At 40.1% G+C, this 25810-nt stretch overlaps 1 protein-coding gene and 1 pseudogene across 1 annotated transcript in view; one reads left to right on the top strand and one right to left on the bottom strand.

Moving 5' to 3' along the window:
* The window catches only part of LOC105756500 (PC4 and SFRS1-interacting protein-like), a 29613-nt pseudogene extending 18150 nt beyond the window's left edge, over positions 1–11463 (bottom strand).
* Positions 1–25810, top strand: part of FSIP1 (fibrous sheath interacting protein 1) — a 186769-nt gene that overhangs the window by 40267 nt on the left and 120692 nt on the right. The window contains exons 5-8 of the mRNA XM_004380614.1: positions 12184–12282; positions 14501–14625; positions 16103–16213; positions 19325–19483. Of these exons, the coding sequence (XP_004380671.1) occupies positions 12184–12282; positions 14501–14625; positions 16103–16213; positions 19325–19483 (494 nt within the window). The remainder of the gene's footprint in view (positions 1–12183; positions 12283–14500; positions 14626–16102; positions 16214–19324; positions 19484–25810) is intronic.

Below are 25810 nucleotides of genomic sequence, written 5' to 3'. Positions count from 1 at the left end.
TGGAGGGACGGCATGGTGCTTCTGCCTAGAGCGCCATTTTGCCGGAAACTTCCCCCATTCTTTTTTTTAATTTTTTGAAATTGTACTTTAGATGAAGGTTACAGAACAAACTAGTTTCTCTTTAAATATACATATTGTTTTGTGACATTGGTTGCCAACCCCATGACATGTCAACACTCTCACTTCTAGACCTTGGGTTCCCTGTTACCACCTTTCCTGTCCCCTCCTGCCTTCTAGTCCTTGCCCCTGGGCTGGTGTGCCCCTTTAGTTTCATTTTGTTTTATGGGCCTGTCTAATCTTCAGCTGAAGGGTGAACCTTGGGAGTGACTTCATTACTGAGCTGTAAGGGTTTCCATGGGCCGTACTCTCGGGGCTTCTCCAGTCTCTGTCAGACCACTAAGTCTGGTCTTTTTTTTTTTTGTGAGTTAGAATTTTATTCTACATTTCTCTCCAACTCTGTCCACGACCCTCTATTGTGATCCTGTCAGAGCAGTTGTTGGTGTAGCTGAACACCATCTAGTTGTGCTGGACTCAGTTCGGTGGAGACTGTGGTACTTGTGGTCCATTAGTCCTTTGGACTAATCTTTCCCTTGTCTCTTTGGTTTTCTTCATTCTCCTTTGCTCCAGATGGGTGAGACCAGTAGAGAGTCTTAGATGGCCGCTCACAAACTTTTGAGACCCCAGATGCTACTCATCAAAGTAGAATGTAGAACATTTTCTTTATAAACTATGTTATGCCAATTGAGCTAGATGTTCCCCAAGACCATAGTCCCCACTGCTATCAGCTCAGTAATTCAGTCCCTCAAGGAGTTTGGCTGTGTCTGTGGAGCTTCCGAAACTTTGCCTTGTACAAGTTGTGCTGGCTTCCCCAGTATTGTGTACTGTCTTATCCTTCACCAAAGTTACCATGTATCTATTGTCTATTTGATGTTCCCCCCACCCCCAACCCTGCCCTCCCTCGTAACCATCAAAGATTGTTTCTTTTTGTGTGTAAACCTTTCCATGAGCTTTTATAGTAGTGGTCTCATGCAATATTTGTCCTTTTGTGATTGACTTATTTCGCTTAGCATAATGCTCTCCAGATTCATCCGTGTTGTGAGAAATGCTTTGCAGATTCATCATTATTCTTTATCATTGCATAGTATTCCATTGTGTGTATGTACCATAGTTTGTTTATCCATTCATCTGTTGATGGGCAACTGGGTTGTTTCCATCTTTTTGCTTTTGTGAATAATGCTGCAGTGAACATGTGTGTACATATGTCTATTTGTGTGATAACTCTTATTTCTCTAGGATATATTCCTATGAGTAGAATTGCTGGATCATATGGTATTTCTATTTCTAGCTTTTTAAGGAAGTGCCATATCATTTTCCGAAATGGTTGTACCATTTTGCATTCCCACCAGCACTGTATAAGAGTTTCAATCTTCCCACAGACTCTCCAATATTTGTTATTTTCTGTTTTTTTGATTTGTGCCAGTAATGTCAGGGTGAGATGGTATCTCATTGTGGTTTTGATTTTAATGGCTAGTGATGGTGAGCATTTCCTCATGTATCTGTTAGCTGCTTGAATATCTTCTTTGGTGAAGTGTCTGTTCATCTCCTTTGCCTGTTTTTTAATTGGATTATTTGTCTTTTTGTTGTAGAGGTGTTGGATTTTCCTGTAGATTTTAGAGATTAGAACTCTGTCTGATTTGTAATAGCCAAAAATTTTCTCCTAGTCTGTAGGTTCTCGTTTTACTCTTTTGTTGAAGTCTTTTGATGAGTGTCTTGGTTATCTAGTGCTGCTGTAAAAGAAATACCAAAAGTGGATGGCTTTAACAAAGAAAAGTTTATTTCTTCACAGTAAAGTAGGCTAAAAGTCCAAATTCAGGGTCAGCCTTCTGTTCCGTCTTCACCGGGACTAGGAGCTTCTCTGTGCAGGGACCCTGGGTCCAAAGGATGTGCTCTGCTCCTGGCACTGCTTTCTTGGTGGTATGAGGTCCCCTGTCTCTCTGCTGGCTTCTGTCTTTTATATCTCAAGAGATTGCCTCAAGACACAGTCCAATCTTGTAGATTGAGTCCTGCCTCACTAACACAACTGCTGCCCATCTTTCCTCATTAACATCATAGAGGCAGGATTTACAACATATAGGAAAATCACACAATACCAGGAATCATGGCCCAGCCAAATTGATACACACATTTTTGAGGGGACATAATTCAAATTCTCATTTATCTGATAGCTGCTTGAATGTCTTCTTTGGTGAAGTGTCTGTTCTTCTCCTTTACCCATTTTTTAATTGGGTTATTTGTCTTTTTGTTGTAGAGGTGTTGGATTTCCCTGTAGATTTTAGAGATTAGACCTTTTGTCAGATTTGTCATGGCCAAAAATTTTTTCCCAGTCTGTAGGTTCTCTTTTTCCTCTTTTGGTGAAGTCTTTTGATGAGCATAAGTGTTTAATTTTTAGAAGATCTTAGTTATATAAACTCTCATTCTTATTTCTAATTTTGTTCATGTTTTCTTTCTTTTTTAAAAAATGTCCATCCAGCTTTTAAAAATAAACTTTTTATTTTAAAGTAGTTTTAGATATACAGAAAAATAACAAAGATAGTGCAGAGACTTCCCATATACCCCACACCTGGTTTTCCCTATTATTATTATTTTTTAAATAATATTTTTATTGTGTTATAGGTGAAAGTTTACACAGCAAATTAGGTTCTCCTTTAGCAATTTTTATACAAATTGTTCTGTGCCATTGGTTACAATTTTACAATGTGTCAGCATTGTTCTTATTTTCGTTCTGTTTGTTGTGTTTCCACTGATCTAGCTTCCCTTCCCCTTCTTGCCTTCTCACCTTTGCTTTTGGACAAACGTTGACTGTTTGGTCTCATATAGTTCATTGCTTAAGGAAGCACATTACTCATGGGTGATACTGTTTATTTTATAAGCCTATCTATTATTTGGATGAAGGGTGACCTGCAGAAATAGCTTCCATTCCATGTTCAAAGGTTATGTTAGGGTGATAGTCTCGGGGGTTCCTCTAGTGCTCTATTGGTCCAGTAGTTCAGGCCTTTCTCAGGAATTTGAGTTTTGTTCTATATTTTCCTTCCATTCTGTCTGGGACCTTCTGTTGTGTCCCTTGTCAGAATGGTTGGTTTTGGTAGCCAGGCACCATCTCGTTCCTCTGGTCTCAGGTTTGAAGAGGTTGTAGTTTGTGTGGACTATTAGTTCCATGGATTGGTTTCTTCTTTGATCCTTTGATTTCCATCATTCTCTTTTGCTCCGTACGAGTGGAGACCAGTAGTTTTATCTTAGATGGTTGCTCACAAGCTTTTAAGACCTGAGATGCTACTTACCAAACTTGGATGTAGAGCGTTATCTTTGTGAACTATGTTATGCCAATTGACTAAGTTGTCCCCCAAGACTGTGGTCCTAAGGCCCTTGAGCCAGTAAACCAATCTCTCGAGTTGTTTGAATATGTCTAGGAAGCCTCCGTATCTGTGCCCCCTATGTGTTTTGTTATATATGTGGGTATATATGGAGCACACACAAATGTGTATATACATATACCTACAGATACACCTATACATGCATGTACATTTACTCACATATGCCTTTCTATACACATACATGTATCCACATCTACCCATATTTTTTGGTTGTTTATTTACTGTTGTTGCAAAATTGTATATGTTACAGCATTTACTGTACTTGTCCCTTTTTCTTGTGTTCTTTGTGGTGTCTTAATTTACGTTGGTCTTGTTGTGTTGACTTCACCCATATTTGGTCTTGGCTTTCCTATCACCAAAAGTAATAAGTGTCTACTATCTAGTAAGTGATTTTCCTTCCCTCTCCCTCGCATCCCTAGTAACTGTCAAAGAACTTTGCTTTCTCTGTGTCTATATACTCTTGATCTTTTATAATTCAGCCATACAGTATTTGTCTTTTTGTGATTGACTTATTTCACTCAGCATAATGTCCTCTAGATTCATCCATGTTCAGAGATGTTTCACGGACTCCTCATTATTCTTTATAATTGTGTGATATTCCATCCTATGTATGTTCAAACCACAGTTTGTTTATTCATTCATCCGTTGATGGGCATTTAGGTTGTTTCCATCTTTTTGCTATTGTGAATAATGCAGCAATGAACATATGTGTGCATGTGTCTATTCATGTCACTGCTCTTATATCTCTAGGATATATAGCTAGGAGTGGGATTGCTGGACCATAAGGTATTTCTATTTCTAGCTTTTTGAGGAAGTGCCATATTGTTTTCCATAATGGTTGTACCATTTTACAATCCCACCGGCATTGTATAAGAGTTCCAGTCCCCCTACAACCTCACCAGCATTTGTTGTGTTCTGTTTTTTTGATCATTGCCATTCTTGTGGGGGTAAGATAGTATCCATTGTAGTTTTGGTTTGCATCTCTCTAGTGGCTAGTGATCACGAACATCTTTTCATGTATTTGTTGTCTGCCTGCATGTCCTCTTTGGTGAAGTGTCTGTTCATGTCCTTTGCCCATTTTTTGATTGGATTGTTGTCTTTTGGTGTTCAGTTGTTGAAGTTTTCTATATATTTTAGAGATTAAACCCTTATCAGATATGCTGCTGCCAAAGATTTTTTTCCAGTCTGTACATTCTCTTTTTACTCTCTTGGCAAAGTCTTTTGATGAGCATATGTATTTAATTTTTAGGAGGTCCAAGTTATCTGTTTTATCTTCTGTCATTTGTACATTTTTAGTTTTGTTTGATAGGCTTTTTATGCTGAAAATTCGGTCTCCTAGTTTTGACCCTGTGTTTTCTTCCAGGAACTTTATAGTTTTAGCTTTAACATTTATGTCTTTGATACATTTTGAGTTAGTATTTGTGCATGGTGTGAGGTATAGATCTTATTTCTTTTTCGGTATATGGATACCCAGTTTTGCCAGCACCATTTGTTGCAGAGACCCAGCTTCCCCTATTATTAACATCTTACTTTAGTATAATACATTTGTTATAATTAATGAGCCAACATTGATACATTATTATTAAGTGAAGTCCATACTTTATTCAGATTTCCTTTTTCTGTTCCAGGAGCTCATCCAGGGTACCGTATTACATTTAGTTGTTCATATTTCCTTAAGTTCCTCTCGACTGTGACAGTCTCTCAGACTTCCCTTATTTCTGATGATGTTGGCAGTTTTGAGAAGGACTAGTTGTTTATCTTGAGGAATATCTCTCAATTGAGATTTGTCTGATGTTTTTTCTCATGATTAGACTGGGATGATGTGTTCTTGGGAGGAAGACCACAGAGAGAAAGTGCCATTTTCATCTCACTGAATCAAGGGCATGTAATGTCAACATGATTCTCACTGTTGTTGTTGACCTGGATCACCTGGCAGAGGGAGTGTTGGTCAGGTTTCTCTACCGTAGAGTGACTCCTTTCTTTCACTTTCCTTACTGTACTCTGGAAGTGCACAGCCCACACTTACGCAGGGCAGAGCAGCTACATAAATTATTTGTAGTTCTTCTGCACAGGAGATTTGTCTATTCTTCCCCATTTATTTATTTTTTCAATCATTTATATCAGTATGGTTTCATGGATATTTATTTTCTACTTTGGGTTATGATCTAATATCATTTTATTTTGATGCTCAAATTGTCCCATCTTTGGCCATTGTGAGCTCCCGTGTCCCATTGACATACTCCCATCTTTGTGAGGTTTTGTTTTATTTTTTGAGCACTTTCTTGCTTTCTTGCATTAAAAGTTGCTCCAGGTTCATCCTGTGTATTTTCTATGTGAGTCCTAGAATCAGTGAGTCCCGGCTTGTTTTATTGGAAAATGGTATTTTCCAATAGAAGCCAAGGTCTGGGTGCTAGGTGTGCTTGTTGCTACTGGGGTGTCATTGTTACTAGGTCCTCTCAGCTGACAGAGCAATGAGATATATGTGCTCATACTAACCTGTTATACATAGTTAAATATCCTCTCCACCACCCATCTGTCAGTTTGTCGTACTGTGGTAGCTTGTGTGTTGCTATAATGCTGGAAGCTATGCCACTGGTATTTCAAATACCAGCAGGGTCACCTATGGTGGACAGGTTTCAGTGGAGCTTCCAGACTAAGACAGACTAGGAAGAAATGCCTGGCAATCTACTTCTGAAAATTAGCCAGTGACAACCCAATGTATCACAACGAAACACTGTCCAGTATAATGCTGGAAGATGAGCCCTCTAGATTGGAGGCACTCAGAGTACACAGTGGCCACAACAATGGATTCGAGCATATCAGCAATTGTGAGGATGGCATGGGGCCTGGCAGCGTTTTGTTCAGTGGTACATGGGGGTGCCATGAGTCAGAGCTGACTCGACAGCAGGTAACACCAACAATACATCCTTGTATGTGTAATCGACCATCTGTATCTATATCAAACTAAATAGGAGTTCATACTGATGTCTCCAACTCTAATCCATTTCCATATGGATCTTTCTAGCCTCCTTCCCTTGACTGTCTGTAACCTCCCATTCCAACAGTGTGAAGCCTGGGTCCCACCATCTGCGACCCATTTACTTAATTGTTCAATTCCACTATACATATATAGAGATATCAGAATTGTTAACCTGTATCCCTGTGGGAAACAACTTAATCAACAAGAGCACAGTGCTTATGTGTAGTTTCTGTTGCTTTTAGTCTTGGAGACTCCGTTCATTTCCAGAGTTACTTAGGTGAGTATCTTTCCCCCTACCCCCTTCAGTGAGGTTTTTTCATACATTTGTAGTACAGTTAGATTGTTTTCTCCTATTCTGCATTCCACCCTGGGATTACCTAAAGTCCTAAATGAGGTTTTGAACATTTGCACACATTCAGGTTCACTCTTTATGGTTTGAAGTTATATGGGTTTTGAAAAATGCATAGTGTCGCGTATCCACCATTCCAGTATCGTAGAGATGGTTTTGCTACCCTAGAAAATCCGCTTTGCCTCAGCCTCTTGTTCGCCCCAAATGCCTGACACCCATTGATCTTTTCAGTGTCTCTGTAAGTTTTTTCCCTTTTCCAGAATGCTGTGTAATTGGAGTCGTGCAGTATGTCATACACTATGTATGACTGGGTTCTTTCACTTAGCAATTTGCATTTAATATTCATCCGTGCCTTTTTGTGTCTTGATAGCTCATTTCTTTTTATCGCTGAATAATATTTTATTCTATGAATGTACCACGGTTTCCCTTATTGAAGGACATCTTGGTTGTTTCTAGTTTTTGGTGATTATAAGTAAAGCTGCTATAAACAGTTGCCTGCAGGTTTTTGTGTGAACACACATTTTCAAACTAGTTGGGTAAATGCCTAGGAAATAGGATTGCTGGATTACATAATAAGACTGCAGTTAGCTTTATAAGAAACTGCCAATGTGTCTTCCAAAGTGGCTGTACTATTTTGCATTCCCACTGGCAATGACTGAGAGTTCTTGTTGCTCTACATCCTCACCAGCAATTGGTTTTATCAGTTTTTTGGATTTTAGCCTTTCTAATGGGTGTGTTGTGGTATTCATTTCCCTAAAGACAAATGGGGTCAAGTATCCTTTCATATGTAATTTTCCATCTGCATATTGTCTTTGGTGAGCTGTCCGTTCAAATCTTTGCCCTCTTTTTCATTGGGTTGTTTGTTGATAAGTTTTAAGAGTTCTTTGTATATTTTGTGTACAAGTCCTTTATCAGATACGGGTTTTGCAGATATTTTTTTCCTGGTGTGTGGCTTGTCTTTTCTTTCTCTTGAAGTCATCTTTCACAGAGCATACACTTTTAATTTTAATTAAGTCCAACTTACAAATGTTTTTCTTTCATAGATCAGGCTTTTGGTATTATATCTAAAAACTCATTCACACACCCAAGGTCATGTAGATATTTTTTCTGTGTTTTCTTATAGGTGTTTTATAGTTTTGCATTTTACGTTTAGGTCTGTGATCCATTTTGAGTTCATTTTTGTTACAAGTGCAACAGCACTTGGACTGCCTGAAGACACAGTCCTGGTGCTCAGGAGGATGAGGGGCCTGGGTTTCTGTTTGGTTGCTCCTTCTCATCTATGAGTCAAGGGACAGGAAGTGCTGGCCTGTCTCCTTCTGGACCCAGGACCACCTTGCTTCAGTAGGCAATGCTTGCCTGGTCACTGATTGCTCTTCTCTCTCCGTTTCCATCCTTTGTGTTAATGGCAATTGCTCTCAGATTCTAGCAATAGATACTTGTGTAGTGTGTTTAAAAATTATATCCTATAACTCATTAAAAAAAAAAAACAGAAAAAAAACATGTTGCCCTTGAGTTGATTCCAACTCATAGTGGCCCTATAGGACAGAGTAGAACCACCCCATAGGGTTTCCAAGGAGTGGCTGGTGGATTCGAACTGCTGACCTTTTGGTTAGCAGCCAAGCTCTTAACCATGGCATCATATATACAGAATTATTTCCATATCTGAACTCGACTTACTAATGAGCCTCCATTGCTACTCCATAGAAGGGAAAAACATTAAAGTAGGTAATTTCTAATTAAAACTTAGTACCTTTCAGGTAAACTCAGTTGCTTTTAGGTAGATGCTTGTTATTCAGGGTGTCTTTCCACCCTCCTCTCCCCTTCTCCCTCCTTTTCTCAGGGTAATGTCTGGGCTGGGGGAGGCTTATGTAGCGTCCTGGTCTCTAGTCCTTGCTGTATCCTAGAGGTATCTCTTCCTGCTTGCTCTGTGGATTTTGGAAGCTAGCCTGTGCATCTGCTGACTTGCATCTGGTCCCATTTAGCTTTTTGGCATTTACCAACAACATAGGCGTTGCCGTTCCCACCCTCTGGTTGTGAGGTATTGCATTCCAGCCTCACCCCGTCACAAGGACCTGAGGCTGCTTCTAGTTTACAGGAGTATCTGGGAACTCCTGGATCTTCTCTATGCCACCGGCCAGCCCTGGGAGATGTGTGTGTGTGTGTGTGCGCGCGTATGTCTGCGTCTGTGTGATTATGGGGTGGCCGTGAGTCGGAATCCACCCACTGGCGGCTGGTTTTGGGTTTGTCTCCCTCTAAACGTGCCACCGTGCCGCTGCCGTCCTGACTAGATGTGGAGTCTTCTCCCGGAGGTCAGGTGTGCACTGGGGCAGAGCCTGCTCTGCTCTGGGTCTCCCCATCCTTTTTGGATTTCTGTTCAACTCTAGGATTTTACCTCTGTGAGGATGTGTGCCCGGGAGCAGCCTCGCCCTGATGTCGCTTGTGTCTGCTCTAAATTTATCCCCTCGGACACAAGTCTGGGTCCTCCCTCCTTACCCCGGGTGGGCTTCTGTTTCTTCCCTGGATGGCGGGAAACTCCTTAAAAAACACCCTGCAATCCTCGTCTTTCAGAGCTCTGATTAAACAACTTGTGCTCGACCTTCTAAAGGGAGATTTCCTTTTTTTCTAGATAAATGTTTATCAGGTTGGTGGTGAGAAAAGGAATTTAAGAACAATTCCTAGTAATTTTTTATTTTGATATAGTTTTATATTTAAAATGAAATTGCAAGAAAAGTACAAAGAATTCTCAAATACCTTTTACCCAGATTCTCCAAATGTTAATATTTTACCACATTGGTGCTTGCTCTCTCTCCCTCTCTAGACACACACTCACCCACCCCCCCACAGGAAATCTCACACACACACACACACACACACACACACACACACACACCGGAAATCACACACACGCAGAGGAAATCACACACACACACACAGGAAATCACACACACACACACACACACAGGAAATTGCACACACACACCGGAAATCACACACATACCCCACAGGAAATCACACACACACCCCACAGGAAATCACACACACACACACAGGAAATCGCATACACACTGGAAATCACACACACACCCCACAGGAAATCACACACACACACACAGGAAATCACACACACACACAGAGGAAATTGCACACACACACCGGAAATCACACACACACACCGGAAATCACACACACACAGGAAATCACACACACAGGAAATCACACACACACAGGAAATCACACACGCAGAGGAAATCACACACAGGAAATCACACACACACAGGAAATCGCACACACAGGAAATCACACACACACACAGGAAATCTCACACACCGGAAATCGCACGCACACACACACGCACACACACACACACACACACACACACACACACACACACACCCAGGAAGTTAACTGACACAATACTAATATAGCAAAAGAAAACCCCTGGTCAAATGTTGCGTTTAGTTGTCATGTCTTCTTCCTTCTGCTTTATCACATTGGCATTGTTGAAAACTAGAAACTGTTACTCAGTAGAATAAACCCATTTTGGGTTTGTCTGTGTTTTCACATGATTAGGGTCAGGAATTTTTGGCAGGAATCCCACAGAAATGATATTGTGTCCTTCTCAGCGTGTCACGTCAGGAAGTATGTGATGACAGTTCGTCCCGTTGTTGGTGATGCCTGCCGGCTTTTGCCACTGTAAAGTTACTGTTTTTTCTTTTGTAATTAAGAAGTTATCTTGCAGGGAGATTCTTTAAGGCTATACCCTGTTACCCCTCAAACTTTCACCACAAGTTTTATCGTCCACTGATGATTCTGAATCAGTTATTATGATGTTTATCAAATGGTTAGATTCTAATTTCATCATTTCTTTTACATTGTGAGTTGGTTTTTTTTTTTTTTTTTTACTGTGAGTAAGAGCTTTCTAAAGGGAAACTTGGAATTCAGAAAATGTTTTTCTTTTTAAGGTTTTAAGCTCTTGCAATTGAATGCTTGGCTTTCAAAACTATTGTCTTTGAAATTCAAAGCTGAGCTGTGAGGTCTCTGTTCCAGGCTGTGTCCACCTTCTGTCTGAGGAAATGAATACCACCAACTGACAGGTGAAGAGCCACAGTCTCACAAGAATAATTTCAAGCTAGGAAAAGCTCCTAGGCTTTTATGTCCAAATATTTCTTGCTATAAGAGTTTCCAGTGGTGTAAATTTTCATATTTGTTGTGTCTTTATAGGTCTTTTAGGATAAAACTGAGTGAAATTACTATTAAGAAGGAACTATTGGATCAAAAATAAATATATTACCACTTTAAGTATATGATGTAACTTCAACCGATAATAAAATGTTGCCAAATTGCTAACAAATAATTAATGTCTGTACCCAAAAAAATAAATAAAGCTGGAAAGAGCTTGGAACCTTTTTTTTCTTTTGAATAGCTTAACCCTCCCACCCCTCACCGAAGGCTAACGCCGCTAATTTGATTAACTCATCAGAGACTGTACAAAGATTGCTTCGTAATGTCAGTTCAGATGCTCCCCACATTAGGGAATTGGAACTGATGAATTCGTATTTCATATCACAAGCTTTGTATTTGGAACTTCGTGATGTTTGTGTGTTGAGGGTGAATGTAGCCTCTGCTGCTCCTTTGCCTGCATTGTTTTCGAGGGCGTGTACTTGAACCAGGTTTGTTACCATAGATCGTGAACTCTGTAACATCTTCGAGACCTGCCATATTTTCTGAAGCAAAAACATTTCTATGCCACAACCCGGCAGATTCTGTCATGTTAAGTGTCTATAGAAGGGTTTTTCAAAAAGATACTTATTGCAGTTACTTGCAAATATACAGTAGTTAAGCCAGCTAATAGGAGAATATAAAAATAAATCTCATTGAAACAACAACCACCAAAAGGCAAAGTACAATTCCCCATCTTCTTTATGGAGATTAGCCACAAAAGAAGCACAGTTTAACTGCTGAAAGTCTCCAAAGTTTTTTTTTTCAAACACATTCTTCTGTGTTAATGACTGATCACATGTTTGAAATTTGCAGCGTCCACCTTGAGGATCTGAAATAGAAAAGAAGAATACCATTACAGTCGCTCAGTGTGCGTGTTGTCTGTAGATGCACGTCGCGATTTGGATGCGTTCTCTCTGGAGAGTTAACGTGATACATTAGCGCATCCTCACATATCCTCTTTGCACTTAAATTCTAGGGAAATACAGTTTGACTGTCTTAACTTCTGTTGGCTGTTTCTGTGGCCTGTGCATGCAAAGGTGACTGCAATTTCCATTTGGAAATGGCATTTCTCTTAAGAAACGTGTGTATGTGAGGGGATTAAGGAATATTGGATCTACTCGTTTTTTAAATAACCGTCGTCGTAGACAATTTCTTATTTATTTTATGTGTATTGAACAAGTGATTTTTTTTTAAATCCATAGATTCTTCTCGCTATGAGGATGAAGGAAACTTTCCTCCAGTATTTAGTACTCAAGTCCCTCCAGAAGAGTATGGACACCATATAACGTATGCCAGCCAAGGTATGTTTTAATTTCTGTGATGATATATGTTGTCACAAGGAAATACCAGCTGTATATAGAAATATTCACAGATGAAATGATTTGATACCATTTAATCCAGAGGTGGGTAGAAGTGGGCGGGGTTCTAGATGAAACAAGGTTGGCCATGAGTTGATCATTGTTGAAGCTAGATGTTAGGGGTTCATTATACCATCCTCTCTACCTTTGGATGTTTGAATTTTTACATAATAAAGAGTTTTTAAAATCCGGCTGCAAGTAATAGAAACCTGATTAAGCAAAAAAGAGAATTATAGAAAGTATGGTGGCTGTAGACAGCGTTCTTTGTTTCTAAGAGCATATGCTGTGGTTAGTCATTGGGAGGGAGACTTAATTCCAAAATCCTAGAGGAGACTGACTAATCCAGCTTGGGACATGTGCCTATCCCTGGTCCAACCAACTCATCCAACCCAGCAAGGGTTGAGGTCAAGTAGGAACATGGCAGCTCCTGCTGCATCATCATCAGGATTGGGAGAGAGGGGACATTTCTAGAGAGAGGATTCTGGCCAGGTAATCCAATGCTTTTTTCTCTACAATTTATTAAAAGTATATTTTAAAGAAACTATATTGCAAATGTAGGCATAGGTGCATTTGAGTTATGTTAATGTTGCATTAAGAGTAAACCACATATTTCAACTTAAAAGACTATACGCAACTTCAGTTATGAGAAATAGTTATTTGTTGTATATCTAAGGTAGCTACTCCCCAAAAAAGCAACTCATGCTTGTAACTATTGGTAGTTGATTTCGAAAATAATTACGTGTGGTTGATTAAAACATAAGACCTCAATTATAAAGCAGAGCCCTGGTGGCATAGTGGTGGAGAGCTCGGCTGCTCACCAAAAGGTCAGCAGTTCAAATCCACCGCTGCTCCTTGGAAACCCTACGGAGCAGTTCTACTCTGTCCTATAGGGTCACTATGAGTCGGAATCGATTCGATGGCAATGGGTTTGGTTTTTATAAAGCACATATTTATTTTTCCTAGAAACTTGTAACAAATTTGAGTAAAAGATTTTTTAGGGTGTTTGAGAGGGGTTTAAATCCAGAGATTTTATCCTTTTCCTAGCCAGCTATTGTCATCAAAATTTATTCTTTAATGACTAAATCTCCACTGAATCTTTTATAATTAGCTATAAATACACCAGTGGACTTAATTCTTTTTATTGATGTAACCTCTCTTACAGAATAAAGGTAACTTTCAGGTAAACCTTGTTTGGTTTGAGCTGCTGGCTGATGTTTTCTCCTTTTTGGTCGATTCCGACTCATAGTGACCCTATTGGACGGAGTGCAACTGCCCCATAGGGTTTCCAAGGAGCAGCTGGTGGATTCCAGCTGCTGACGTTTTGATGAGCAGCCGAGCTCATAACCACTGTGCCACCAGGGCTTCTTTGGACTTTAATGTGGCGATTTATTCCATTATGTAGGGTGAACTCCATTTGTCACTAAAGGGGACTCTTCCTCTTTATACATATTTTTGGAGCTTTAACGAAGAGTTCAGACAGTCTTGTTTTAAAAGATTTAAGTGTGACAGGGATGAAAACAGGATATTTAATAAAGGCAATAAGAGTCCACAAGTATTTTTCTTACCTGTGAGTTGAGCACTCAGGGACTGAATATCCCATCAGTTACTCAGGCCTCTTAACAAAGGTTGAGAAAAACTGACAGACAGAGTGGGGCTCTGGGGGGCTGTGCAGATGGGGTGTCACCGTCCAAGATGCTTATCCTAGTCCTTGCTAGAAGACAGGTTTGGACAAAGTATGTCGTTCAGAAAGTGTGATGGCAAATTACAGAATAGCAGGAAAGGACTCCAGTCTTTACGGAAAGTTTTGTTTCATATAAAGTCTAAAATAAAATATATTTTAAAATCCCCATAACACCAGAGATTTCTAATTCACATGTATCAGTTGAAGTTCTTTTCATATTTTCCCAAGGAATCAACTGCAAGAAGTTTGGTACATAATAATAAGGAAAGACGTTTTATGAGAGTGACGTTGGAAGTTATGGTAGCACATTTATCTTTTTAAGATGAAATCTCCATCTATATTAGATTTCTGGATAGGGAATTCAGAAGCTAGGTCTTCTATGTGTGTTTTATTTCTTGTATATTTTAGTACCTCCTTAAATGAATTTTCAGCATAATTTACAATTATAGTTATGACAACATTCTGAACTTTTAATATTAGGTTTTATCTGTGATGTGGAAAGAAATGAATCACTGATCAAATCAGATAAGAAATCTTCCTCAAATACAGAAAATGTTGAGGTCAGGGGTAAACATAATCCAGATTTTATCAAGAGAAACATTGAGGTATGTACTTAGAAACTCGGAAGCCAGAAGGCATGACTAAATGAGTTATGAAAATGGTTTAATAGTTGTGTTCCTTGTCGTTAAATATTTTTTTTACCACAATACATGTAAAACAGTATATATAACTGAGCAGAAGGTTTTATGCACCAATACTTACCTTCACTAACATTTGATGCATTGTCTTTTCTTATCCATTACATCCTATCCTACCCTATCCTATTTTAGCCCTTTTCAAAAATGCTGTTTGCAACTCAAAACATTTACTACTCGCAAAGGAGTCTGAGACTTGCGATTTGAACATTTATGTAGATAATATCCTTGGACAATGTTTACAGATTTTAAATTGCATATTAATTATTATTATTTTTTTAAAGTAATGAGACTGATTTTTAAAGCTGGTGCAAGTGGAAATTTGAATGGAAGATGTTCCTGACACAGCAGCGGCAGTGGGCTGGAGAGGTCAACTGGTTGACTGCCCCCTGAGCCTCCTGGCAGCTAGCCACTTGCTGGGACGAGCGCCCCACGTCCGGGGCTTGTCCTTGCCCTTGCAGGTGCTACAGCCTGACTTGGCTTGTCCTCCAGATAGACTCAGATGATCCAATTCCTTTTTTGGGTAGATTTAGTTTACACAAGTGTAAAATTAATTTATGCCAAGAAATATAAGCATGGGTGGACAGAAATCTTATGGCAAACCACTCAGGCACTTAAGTTAATAGAAAACTGCATGGGTGAGGGTGAAGTATTAGCAAGAGGAGAGAGGGAATTCCTCCCTGTGGAAGGGCGATGGCTTTTCCAGGCAGACGGGATTCATGGCCTCTGGGGCTGTCAGTTTTTCCGTGCGCCACATTTGGATGGCCTTTGCCCAGACACCTTCTTTCCAACTTGATCTGTGTCTTGTCTTTCACTGGCCCATTGTGTGTTGCTTTGTTGTTTGATTTTCCAAGGGCAGTAGCGTTTCCCCATATCAAGTTCTTGCTAAGTTCTTCCTATCACTGTTATAGGCAGCAGCTCCACCATCGATTTTCTCTTCTCCTTTTATCAGTAGTAATTGAATCGTTATCTAAACTCCTGGTATGATACTCATTAGTGGATATATGCCACATAAGAAGTGGCAAAAAGATTCCTTCCAGATGTCTCAGAAGATATGCTTTTGCAGTGATATATATATTAACATATCTATATTAAAAGAATTTTGACAACTGATTGTGTTTTATACATACATACATATATCTATATATAGTGTTTGTTGAAATGGTGAATGTAAGGGTCTGCCTCTAATGGTAATACATTTGCTTGAAGAAAGTACCTCTGTCAAACGTTTGGCATAAAATAAAATTACTCAGTAAATATAAAATGCCTGATCTCATAAAATTTTGCCTTAGTGTAGCTATACTGTAGAAGCTGCATGTCTCATTTGTATTTTCCTGAACTGTGCATTTCTTTGAGTGTTTAACATTTCTGTTAATGAATTTTGTAGTTGGCCAAGGATTCAGGAAACACCGTGGTTATGACCGATAAAGAGAAGAAAAGGCTGGTTGGACTTTTGAAGGACTTAGATGACAGAGACTCTGCTCTTTCCAGTTCTGAGGTGTGTAGACTCATATCCTATGACGGCTACATGTCTTAATTCTGATTTTTATCATGTTATTGACCTATCTGCATAAATTTATAATAATTTTTCAGATTATGAAACAATATACTCTAACTTTAAAAATATCCTCTTTTATAAATTTATTTTTATGGAAGTTTTCAAGTTTATTCTTGGGTCAATTCGTTACTGACTCTCAAAGGATTATTTTATGTAATTAGATAAGTGACTACACATTGGTTATCACAATAATGGCCTCTGCCTGCAATGCCAGTGATGAGATTGGTGACTGGTGACATATTAATGCATTTCTCTTTGTCCCTTTATTTTGGACATTTTTTATTATCCCTAAAATGGCTTCATGGTCTTTCAGTATAGTAGTCTTCAGTAATCCTAAAGGCCACATCCTACGCCTTTCCCCCTGACCTTGACCACCCAGTTCCCTGAACAGTATGGAGGAGTACTGGCTGAGCCTAAAGAGAGGGGCAGCATGTCATCTGGGAGGCAAACCCACGTATTTTTAGGGCCCAAGTAGATCCCATGAGGAGTGCCCCTGTGACCTGCTGTCGTTGAATCGATTCTGACCCAAAGCGACCCAGTAGGACAGAGTAGAACTGCTCCATAGGGTTTCCAAGGCTGTAAATCTTTCCAGAAGCAGACTGCTACATCTTTCTTCTGTGGAGCTGCTGGTAGGTTTGAACTGCTGACCTTTCGGTTAGCAGTCGAGTGCTCCACTATTTGCACTTGTTTGTGTACTAAACTTGTAAGAACATTCCCTACGTCAACAAAGAAATATTCTCTGGTTTTTTCTTCGAAGCACTTTGCCCTGTTGTCTGGTTCTATTTCCCCGCATTCAGTAGAGACACGCTGTAGTGGATACTGTAGGCAGCCTGCTCAGCTCCCCACTACCTGGCGCCTCTCTGTGCACCCACCCCCAAGCCTGCATGCTAAGGGTGCACGGCTGCTCCGTTCCCTGGAGAACTGGCCTGGGCTAAATGGGAGCTGAACAGGCCAGGAGGTCACACTCCCCACCTAGCTCCCTCACTTCTGGGTGGGATTAGCTCTGTGGTGCAGTTTGTCTTCCAGAGCTTCTCCTGACAAACCTGTCTTCAACTGAGACTAGATCCTGGATTGGTTTTGTTCCCTTGGCCTAGCCTGTTTTCCTCACACCCCTTCACCCGAAAGCATTCTTCCAAGAAATCACAGACTCTGCTTCTGGAGTGCCCAGCCTAAGACTCATAGGTTCAGAGGACAGTGTTTTCTACTTGTGTAAAGCAGAGCATGCGCAGTGCGCTCGCAGTGACAACCTGGGGCCGGTGTGGAGGGGCCAGCCAGTCCAACGGGGGCGAATGCTAGCATCAGCTGGGTGCTCGCGCGTGGAAATCCTGCCTCGGGCCGCCAGGATCTTCCAGGTTTTCAAGAGAAGCTAGACATTCAGATTTTTAGGTGAAACATTCCAATTTTAAAATGTTGACAGCTAATTCGATTAAAAAAAGTGCCTGTGTAGGCAAATAAAACACCCGGCCCCCCCCCAAACCAAAAGCACATCCACACAACATCACAGTGTGCGACCTCTAAGTAGGCCCTTTGGGGTCTGTCTGGTAACGGACCATGGCGTTGCTATGTCTGGGGCAGGCAGGCTTGCCCAGGGAGGCCCCTCCCAATCCAGAGGGCAGCCAGGCTTCCTCACGTCCGCAAATGCTGGCAAGTAGGGTAATGATGGAGTGTTTACATATCAAGAAAGTGGATTTATTTTGTCCTCATTTGAATCACAGATCGGGCAGTCACTAAATTCCAGATGCAAAACCCTCTCTTGCTGGAAGCAAGTAGGATTTCCTCTTTATTTTTAGGGTTCACAAATTTTGTCAGAATGTATTTATGTCTCTGAAGACCTTTTTGTTCCTTCTTGCTACCTTATGGGACCTTTTTATCTGACGGTTTAAGTCTTTCTTTAGTTCAGGAAATTATCTCCTGTTATTTCCTTCCATCATCTGTTTTCTCTTGTTTAGGGATACCTGTAAAATGGGGTATCAGTTGAGAATATGATTGGGTGCAGGTAACAGAAAATTGGCTGAACAGCGACTTAAACAAGGAGCTTAATTTTCTTCAGTAGCAAAGATCCAGGTGTCAGCAGTTAGGGCCCTTCTGTCTTCCTGCTCCGTGTCCTTAATGTGGCTTTTGTCTTTAGGGTTCTAAGATTGCTGCTCTATCTGTAGGCAGTCTGTCCATCTTCCAGCAGAGAGAAGGGTGAGGGTAAAGAGAAAGGGACACTGTTTCTCCCAGGAAGCCTTCGGCCACCACTTCATCTCCCCTGCCCCTTCCTACCCACAGAGCTTAGTTGACCCTCCCCTGGTTCCCATGGTGCCCGGGGCTCACCAGCACACTTCAGACCTTATTACAGTCGTCTCTGCCAAAAGACTGAGAACTCTTAAGAGCAGAACCCTGTGAGATTCACATGGAATCACCAGTGCCCCGTGTAGTGCCTTTGCACAGTAGGCACTCAGGAGGGGGACTTTTTAATGAACGTTCTTTGTTGGATGTTATTAGTCATCATCCAGTTGACTGACTCATGGCGACCTTGTGCATAACAGAATGAAATGTCGCCCGGTCCTCCGCCATCTTTATAATTGTTCTAAATGGGTTTTAAAAGACAATATGAAATTAATGGTAATCGAATAAGACATTCAATGACCAACCAAGTTCATGGAATCCAAGCAACAGAGTTTATAGACCCTATGTTACTTTTCGGAGACAAAGTCTGCAAATACCAGGTCCATCAGAGGGCAAAACCAGATTTTTCACTATACAACATAACACAAACTTTTTTAAAGAAGAGAAATGAGAATGTTATGAGAGCCACACTGTAGGCTGGGAGATTTAGTCCATGGAGAGCAGGAGGGGAGAGGGCGGGAATCCACAGAGTGTAAGAGGACACTTTATACAGGGTTGGCAGATAACCAAATCATAATTTTTTAAATTTTTGGTTGTACTATCCCACTGTGAATTCTGCTTGTTTTGGTGAAGCCCTGAGCATTGACGTAGAAGTCTATACAGTACATTTTGGAGTGCATATAGCATGGCAATGACCTGGTGACCTTGGTTTCCTCCTAGGGTGATCAGTCCGGCTGGCTGGTACCAGGAGAAGGATACACGCTCGCGGTTGCCGAGCACCGGCTGCTTGCAGAAATTGACACCAAACTCCAAGAACTCTCTGCAGTCTCCCCAGCAATTTCCAGCTCTCCTCCAAGACTTGAAAACCGAAATGATCAGGTATATTCAATTTAAGAGCGCACAGACTGTTCAAGTTTATGTGTGCTGAAGCCAGCTCATGTAACTCGACAATCTGCTTGTCAGCTGCTTTTTGTCATGAGTGCAATAGCAATAATAGTTGTTTTCATAAGAGTGCGTATCTTCCTTTGGTTACTTCCACTTTCTACTCATTTTTCTTTCAGTTGGTAGTTCACTGGGATGGAGCCACTGAGGAAATATCTATTTTAATCTTATAGTGCTGGGATTTAAGCCAATTCTTGATCATGATCAGGAGAGCGGAGAGGAAAGAAAATTGATACAGCACTCAGTGGTACTTTGAAAGCCTTATTTCTCTTTCTTCCTCTCGTACTAAGTACTACCACGCCAGCCACTTGTCATGTATTCTGCCACATTCTTTGAACTCCTTTAATTTAACATCAAGGAGTGAACCTGGCTATATTGGTGATTTCTCTCTGTGAGAGTTTTGAAGGGATATGTGTCCTCTTTCAGTGTTGTTGTTGTTAGATGCTGTCGAGTCGGTTCCGACTCATAGCGACCTTGTGTACAACAGAATGAAACTCTGCCTGGTCCTGCACCATCCTCACAATCGTTGCTATCGTTGAGCCCACTGTTGCAGCCACTGCGTCAATCCATCTTCTTAAAGGTCTTCCTCTTTTGCTGACCCTCCACTTTACCAAGCATGATGTCCTTCTCCAGGGACCGGTCCCTCCTGATAACATGTTCCAAGTACTTGAGACGAAGTCTTGCTGTCCTTGCTTCTAAGAAGCATTTTGGCTGTACTTCTGCCGAGACAGATTTGTTCATTCTTCTCCAGTCCACGGTATATTCAATATTCTTCGCCAACACCGTAATTCAAAGGCATTAGTTCTTCTTCGGTCTTCCTTATTCATTGTCCAGCTTTTACATGCATATGAGGTGATTGAGAATACCATGACTTAGGTCAGGTGCACCTTAGTCCTCAAAGGGACATCTTCGCTTCTGAACACTTTAAAGAGGTCTTTGGCAGCAGATTTGCCCAATGCAATGTGTCATCTGATTTCTTGACTGCTGCTTCTGTGGGTGTTGATTGTGGATCCAAGTAAAATGAAATCCTTGACAACTTCAATCTTTTCTCCCTTTATCATGATGTTGCTTATTGGTCCAGTTGTGAGAATTTTTGTTTTCTTTATATTGAGGTATAATCCATACTGAAGGTTGTAGTCTTTGATCTTCATCAGTAAGTGCTTCAAATCCTCTTTTCTTTCGGCAAACAAGGTTGTGTCATTTGCATATGGCAGGTTATTCATGAGTCTTCCTCTAATCCTGATGCCACGTTCTTCTTCATAGAGTCCAGCTTTATTTGCTCAGTATGCTGATTGAATAAGTATGGTAAAAGGACACAACCCTGACGCATACCTTTCCTAATTTTAAACCACACAGTATCCCCTTGTTCTGTTCAAATGACTGCCTCTTGATCTATGTACAGGTTCCTCATGAGCACAATTAAGTGTTCTGGAATTCCCATTCTTCGCGATGTTATCCATAATTTGTTACGATCCACCCAGTTGAATGCCTTAGCATAGTCAATAAAACACAGGTAAACATCTTTTTGGTATTCTCTGCTTTCAGCCAAGATTCATCTGACATTAACAGTGATATCCCTCATTCCATGTCCTCTTCTGAATCTGGCTTGAATTTCTGGCAGTTCCCTGTCGATGTACTGCTGCAACTGCTTTTGAATGATTTTCAGCAAAATTTTACTTGCGTGTGATATTAATGATATTGTTCAATAATTCCCGCACTCTGTTGGGTCACCTTTCTTTGAAATGGGCACACATATGACTCTCTTACAGTTGGTTGGCCAGGTAGCTGTCTTCCAAATTTCTTCATATAGGCAAGTGAGCACCTCCAGCATTACATCCATTTGTTGAAACATCTCAGTCAGTATTCTGTCAGTTCCTGGAGCCTTGTTTTTTGCTAGTGCCTTCAGTGCAGCTTGGAATTCTTTCTTCGGTACCATTGGTTCTTGATCATATTCTGCCTTCTGAAATGGTAGAATGTTGGCCAATTCTTTTTGGTACAATGACTCTCTGTATTCTTTCCATCTTCTTTTAATGCTTCTTGCATTGTTCAATATTTTGCCCGTGTTGTTGTTAGGTGCCATCAAGTCAGTTCTGAGTCATAGTGACTGTATGTACAACAGAACGAAACACTGCCTGGTCCTGCACCATTCTCATGATTGTTGTTATATTTGAGCCCATTTTTGCAGCCACTGTGTCAGTCCATTTCGTTGAGGATCTTCCTTTTTTTTTTCTGACCCTGTACTTTACCAAGCATGATATCCTTCTCCAGGGACTGAACCCACCTGATGATATGTCCAAAGTATGTGAGATGAAGTCTCGTCATCCTTGCTTCTAAGGAGAATTCTGGCTGTACTTCTTCCAAGGAGATTGGACCAGGTGGCTTCTCTTGGTCCCTTGCAGCTTGTGATTCTCTGATAAACATGTTGTAAAATAACTATTTCCAAAAAGTAACTTGCTAAAATTGGTTCTTTATAGCTTTTCTACTTTCCCCCACATGTCTGTCAGTTTTTCATACTGTGGGGGCTTGCATGTTGCTTGATGCTGGAAGCTATGCCACCAATATTCAAATACTGGTAGGGTCACCCATGGTGGATAAGTTTCAGCTGAGCTTCCAGACTTAGACTAGGAAGAAGGACCTGGTGGTCTACTTCTGAAAAAAATTAGCCAGTGAAAACCTTATTTTGCCTGTAGAATCCTTCAATATTTTAACTTGAGTCTTGATTTTTTTTTTTCATTCCTCTCAGTTTGAGAAATGCTGAGTGTGTTCTTCCCTTTTGGTTTTCTAACTCTAGGTCTTTGCACATTTCATTATAATACTTTACTTTGTCTTCTGGAGCTTCCTTTTGAAAACCTTCTGTTCAGCTCTTCATATTTCTTCCATTTGCTTTAGCTACTCTCTGTTCAAGAGGAAGTTTCAGAGTCTCTTCTGACATCCATTTTGGTCTTTTCTTTCCTGACTTTGTTAATGATCTTTTGCTTTCTTTATGTATTATGCCATTGATGTCATCCCACAACTTGTGTGGTCTTCGGTCATTAGTGTTCAGTACGTCAAATCTGTCCTTGAGATGGTTTCTAAATTCAGGTGGGATATACTCAAGGTCGTATTTTGGCTCTCGTGGATTTGTTTTCATTTTCTTCAGCTTCAACTTGGACTTACATATAAGCAATTGATGATTTGTTCCACGGTCGGCCCTTGGCCTTATTCTGACTGATGATATTGAGCTTCTCCATTCTCTCTTTCCACAGGTGTAGTTGATTTGATTCCTGTGTATTTCTTCTGGCGAGGTCCATGTGTATAGTCGCTGTTTGTGCTGTTGAGAAAAGATATTTGCAATGAATAATTTGTTGGTCTTGCAAAATTGTGTCATGCAATCTCTGGTATCATTTTTATCATCAAGACCATATTTCCAACTACTGGTCCTTCTTTATAAAAATTCTTTTATAAAGCTGTTAGGCAGTGTAGACTAACAGCAGAGTTGTAGCATCTTTGAAGAAGCAAAATTCTTATTTTTCCTGTAGTTAACAATTCATGGGATCTAGTTTGGGGTTGGGCGATAGTTCCCATCTGAAGAAAAGGTGCCTGGTCTTTTTTTTTTTACTCTACCAGTTTTGTAAAAGAGTTTCATCAAACTGTATCTATGCAATATTAGATGAATGTGATTTTCTTGATCCTTAAAAGGATTTTAATATCAATAACCTACAGGTAATAATTCTGATTTATAGTGAGACCTTTCTCTAAGCCATCAGTTGAAGGTTAGGGGTCTGGTTTAAAGCCAGTGGAAACTACCCAGGAGAAAGGAGCAGAGTCAAGATGGTCTAAAGAAATAGTTTGGTCACTGGAAAAACCTATATAAAGCCATCTCGACTTCCTCAGGTTATGTTTCTAAGGGGCCAACTCAGCTGCATCTAACTCCATTAGAGAGTAGCAGCAGTGATAGTGTTCCCACTGCTAATATCTGAATTGGGATCGGAGTTCTTGGAGCACAGAGAGAGTGGGAATTTTTGTCCCCACCCAGATGTACTACAGGACAGTGACACTAGTTATGCTAGTTTATTTATGCTGCCAGGTTCCATTTCCCAAAAGGACTAAGCCAAGATGGAGGAATAAAATTGTTCGGAGATAGTCTTTGTTCTTTTTACGTTTCAGCTGATTTTGTTTTGTTGTTGTTAGTTAGATTTCAAGGGTTGCTGAGATCTGAAAGATGAACAAATAGTCTTAAAGATAGAAAATGTCTTTTTCATGCTGTCAAATGTTATTCTTGAAAGACAGAGAATTTAGAGATTTATTTTAGCCATTAGACTTCAAATAAAGCATGAATATGATCAGATTCTGTCATCGTCATCTAAGTCACATATTCAGAATTCACATCTATGGTTCAGGTAAAATATTTAAAACACAATAAAAGGGAAAAGCAGTACATTACTTTGCTGACATATATAGAGTTTATATATTTTTATGTGAAACAAAATATATCTAGAAAGAAAAGAGAAAACTGCATTTTGGGACACCCATTGGTTGCAGAAACAGAAATGTAACATCACGGTTACTGAAAAGAAATAATTGATGCTTCTTGCATGCAAAACAGAATATCCTCTGAGCTTTTTGTTCAATTACCCATTGGCATTTTTCATTTCTAACTAAAAACAGTATTGCACATTGAATTTTCAAGCCAGAAATGCTAACATGGCAAACTATTTTATGGATATTATTTTTGGATTGGGATACTTTTTGAGTATATACAGTGAAAAGTATCTCAGATAAAGCCTGCACATCTGTTCAGTTGATGAATGGCCCCCAATCTTTCACTGAACCATTAATATTCTTAGTGTATATTCACTTTATTTTTATTTTCAACCCTTCTGCAAACCATTAACCCATCTGTAGTTTTTCTCCATGCTCCTTAAGAAAGAATGTCTTTTAAGTGGAGTATAAATTTCTGCTTTTCAACAAGTATGAATTGAGTTTCCATTGTTGTGCAAGGACCTTGTAAGGGACTTAACTGTAAGTAAGACACATATAGAACTTTGGAGTCAAAGAGACTGGCTTCAAGTTCTGGCTTTACCACTTACTAGTTCTGTGGACTTGGGTACTAATTAGAAGTACTCTAAACCTCAGTTTCCTCATCTATAAAATAGGAATAGTAATACTATCCTTCAGGATTCTTGGGAAGAGTTAATATCTGAGTTAATATATATAAACTGCTTAGCACAGTGTCTGACAGAGAGCTCAAGTGATTTATGGGACGTATTTGCTTTCGGGAGGCATACGAATGAACATAGATAACTGTGGCAGAAGACAACTTATGTAAGCACCGTAGAAATCATGCCTGTTGCCATGGAGTCAATTCCCACTCACAGCGACTGGATAGGACAGAGGAGAACTGCCCCATAGGGTTTCCCAGGAGTGGCTGGTGGATTTCAACTGCTGACCTTTTGGTTAGCAGCCGAGCTCTTAACTACTGCACCAGCAGAACTCCATAGAAAGCACAGAAGGCTATATATCTGCTGTCATGATTCAGAGGAGAGAGAGAGAAAGCACACACATCCTGAAGCTGTATCAGGAAAGTTCACTTCCACATGGAGGACAGAAGCAGGAAGAGGAGCTAGTGGAGGAGGCAGGAGAAGACTCTAATCACATAGCACAAGGTTGTACGCTGGTGGCCTGCAGAACACGTTGGACTTACACGTAGGTTTCTTTTAGCCCACAAAGGGTTTAAAAAGTTTTTTAGTCAGCATTTAAAAATTGGGTGATTTCATATAAGAATACAAATTTCTATTTTTTTTAAGTTGGAAAATCTGACAACATCAGACCTGAATCCTTGCTTGGCAGCTACTGGATCAGGCTGCATAGTGACTACTGCTTTATATGGGACACACATTCTCCAGTTTGCTACAGTATCCACCAGCCTGTATTGTATCGCAGGCCCTGAGGTCTAATGTAGCATGGCCCACTCCGTGCATTTGGATCACCTGTCCAGTCCCTGCACAGGCCGTCAATACATTTTTATTTTTTGTTGTTGTTGCTTCACTTTTTCTTTATTTTTTTTATATGTATCTTCATTTGCTCATTTATACACACACATAATCCTCAACAGGTATTCAAGCATATTCAAACATTTGCTACTGTTTTACCTAAATGTGCTTGTTTTATATATACTTCTCTGCACCTTGATTTTTATAATATATTTATATTATAATATAAATCAAATTTCACAGAAATTTCTTCTACTCAATTACTCTATAATTCTTTTTCATTCTAATGACT

The sequence above is a fragment of the Trichechus manatus genome, unplaced genomic scaffold (assembly GCF_000243295.1).
Source record: "Trichechus manatus latirostris isolate Lorelei unplaced genomic scaffold, TriManLat1.0 scaffold00076, whole genome shotgun sequence".
Classification (NCBI taxonomy): domain Eukaryota; kingdom Metazoa; phylum Chordata; class Mammalia; order Sirenia; family Trichechidae; genus Trichechus; species Trichechus manatus.
This window is presented reverse-complemented; position numbering and strand designations above follow the sequence as displayed.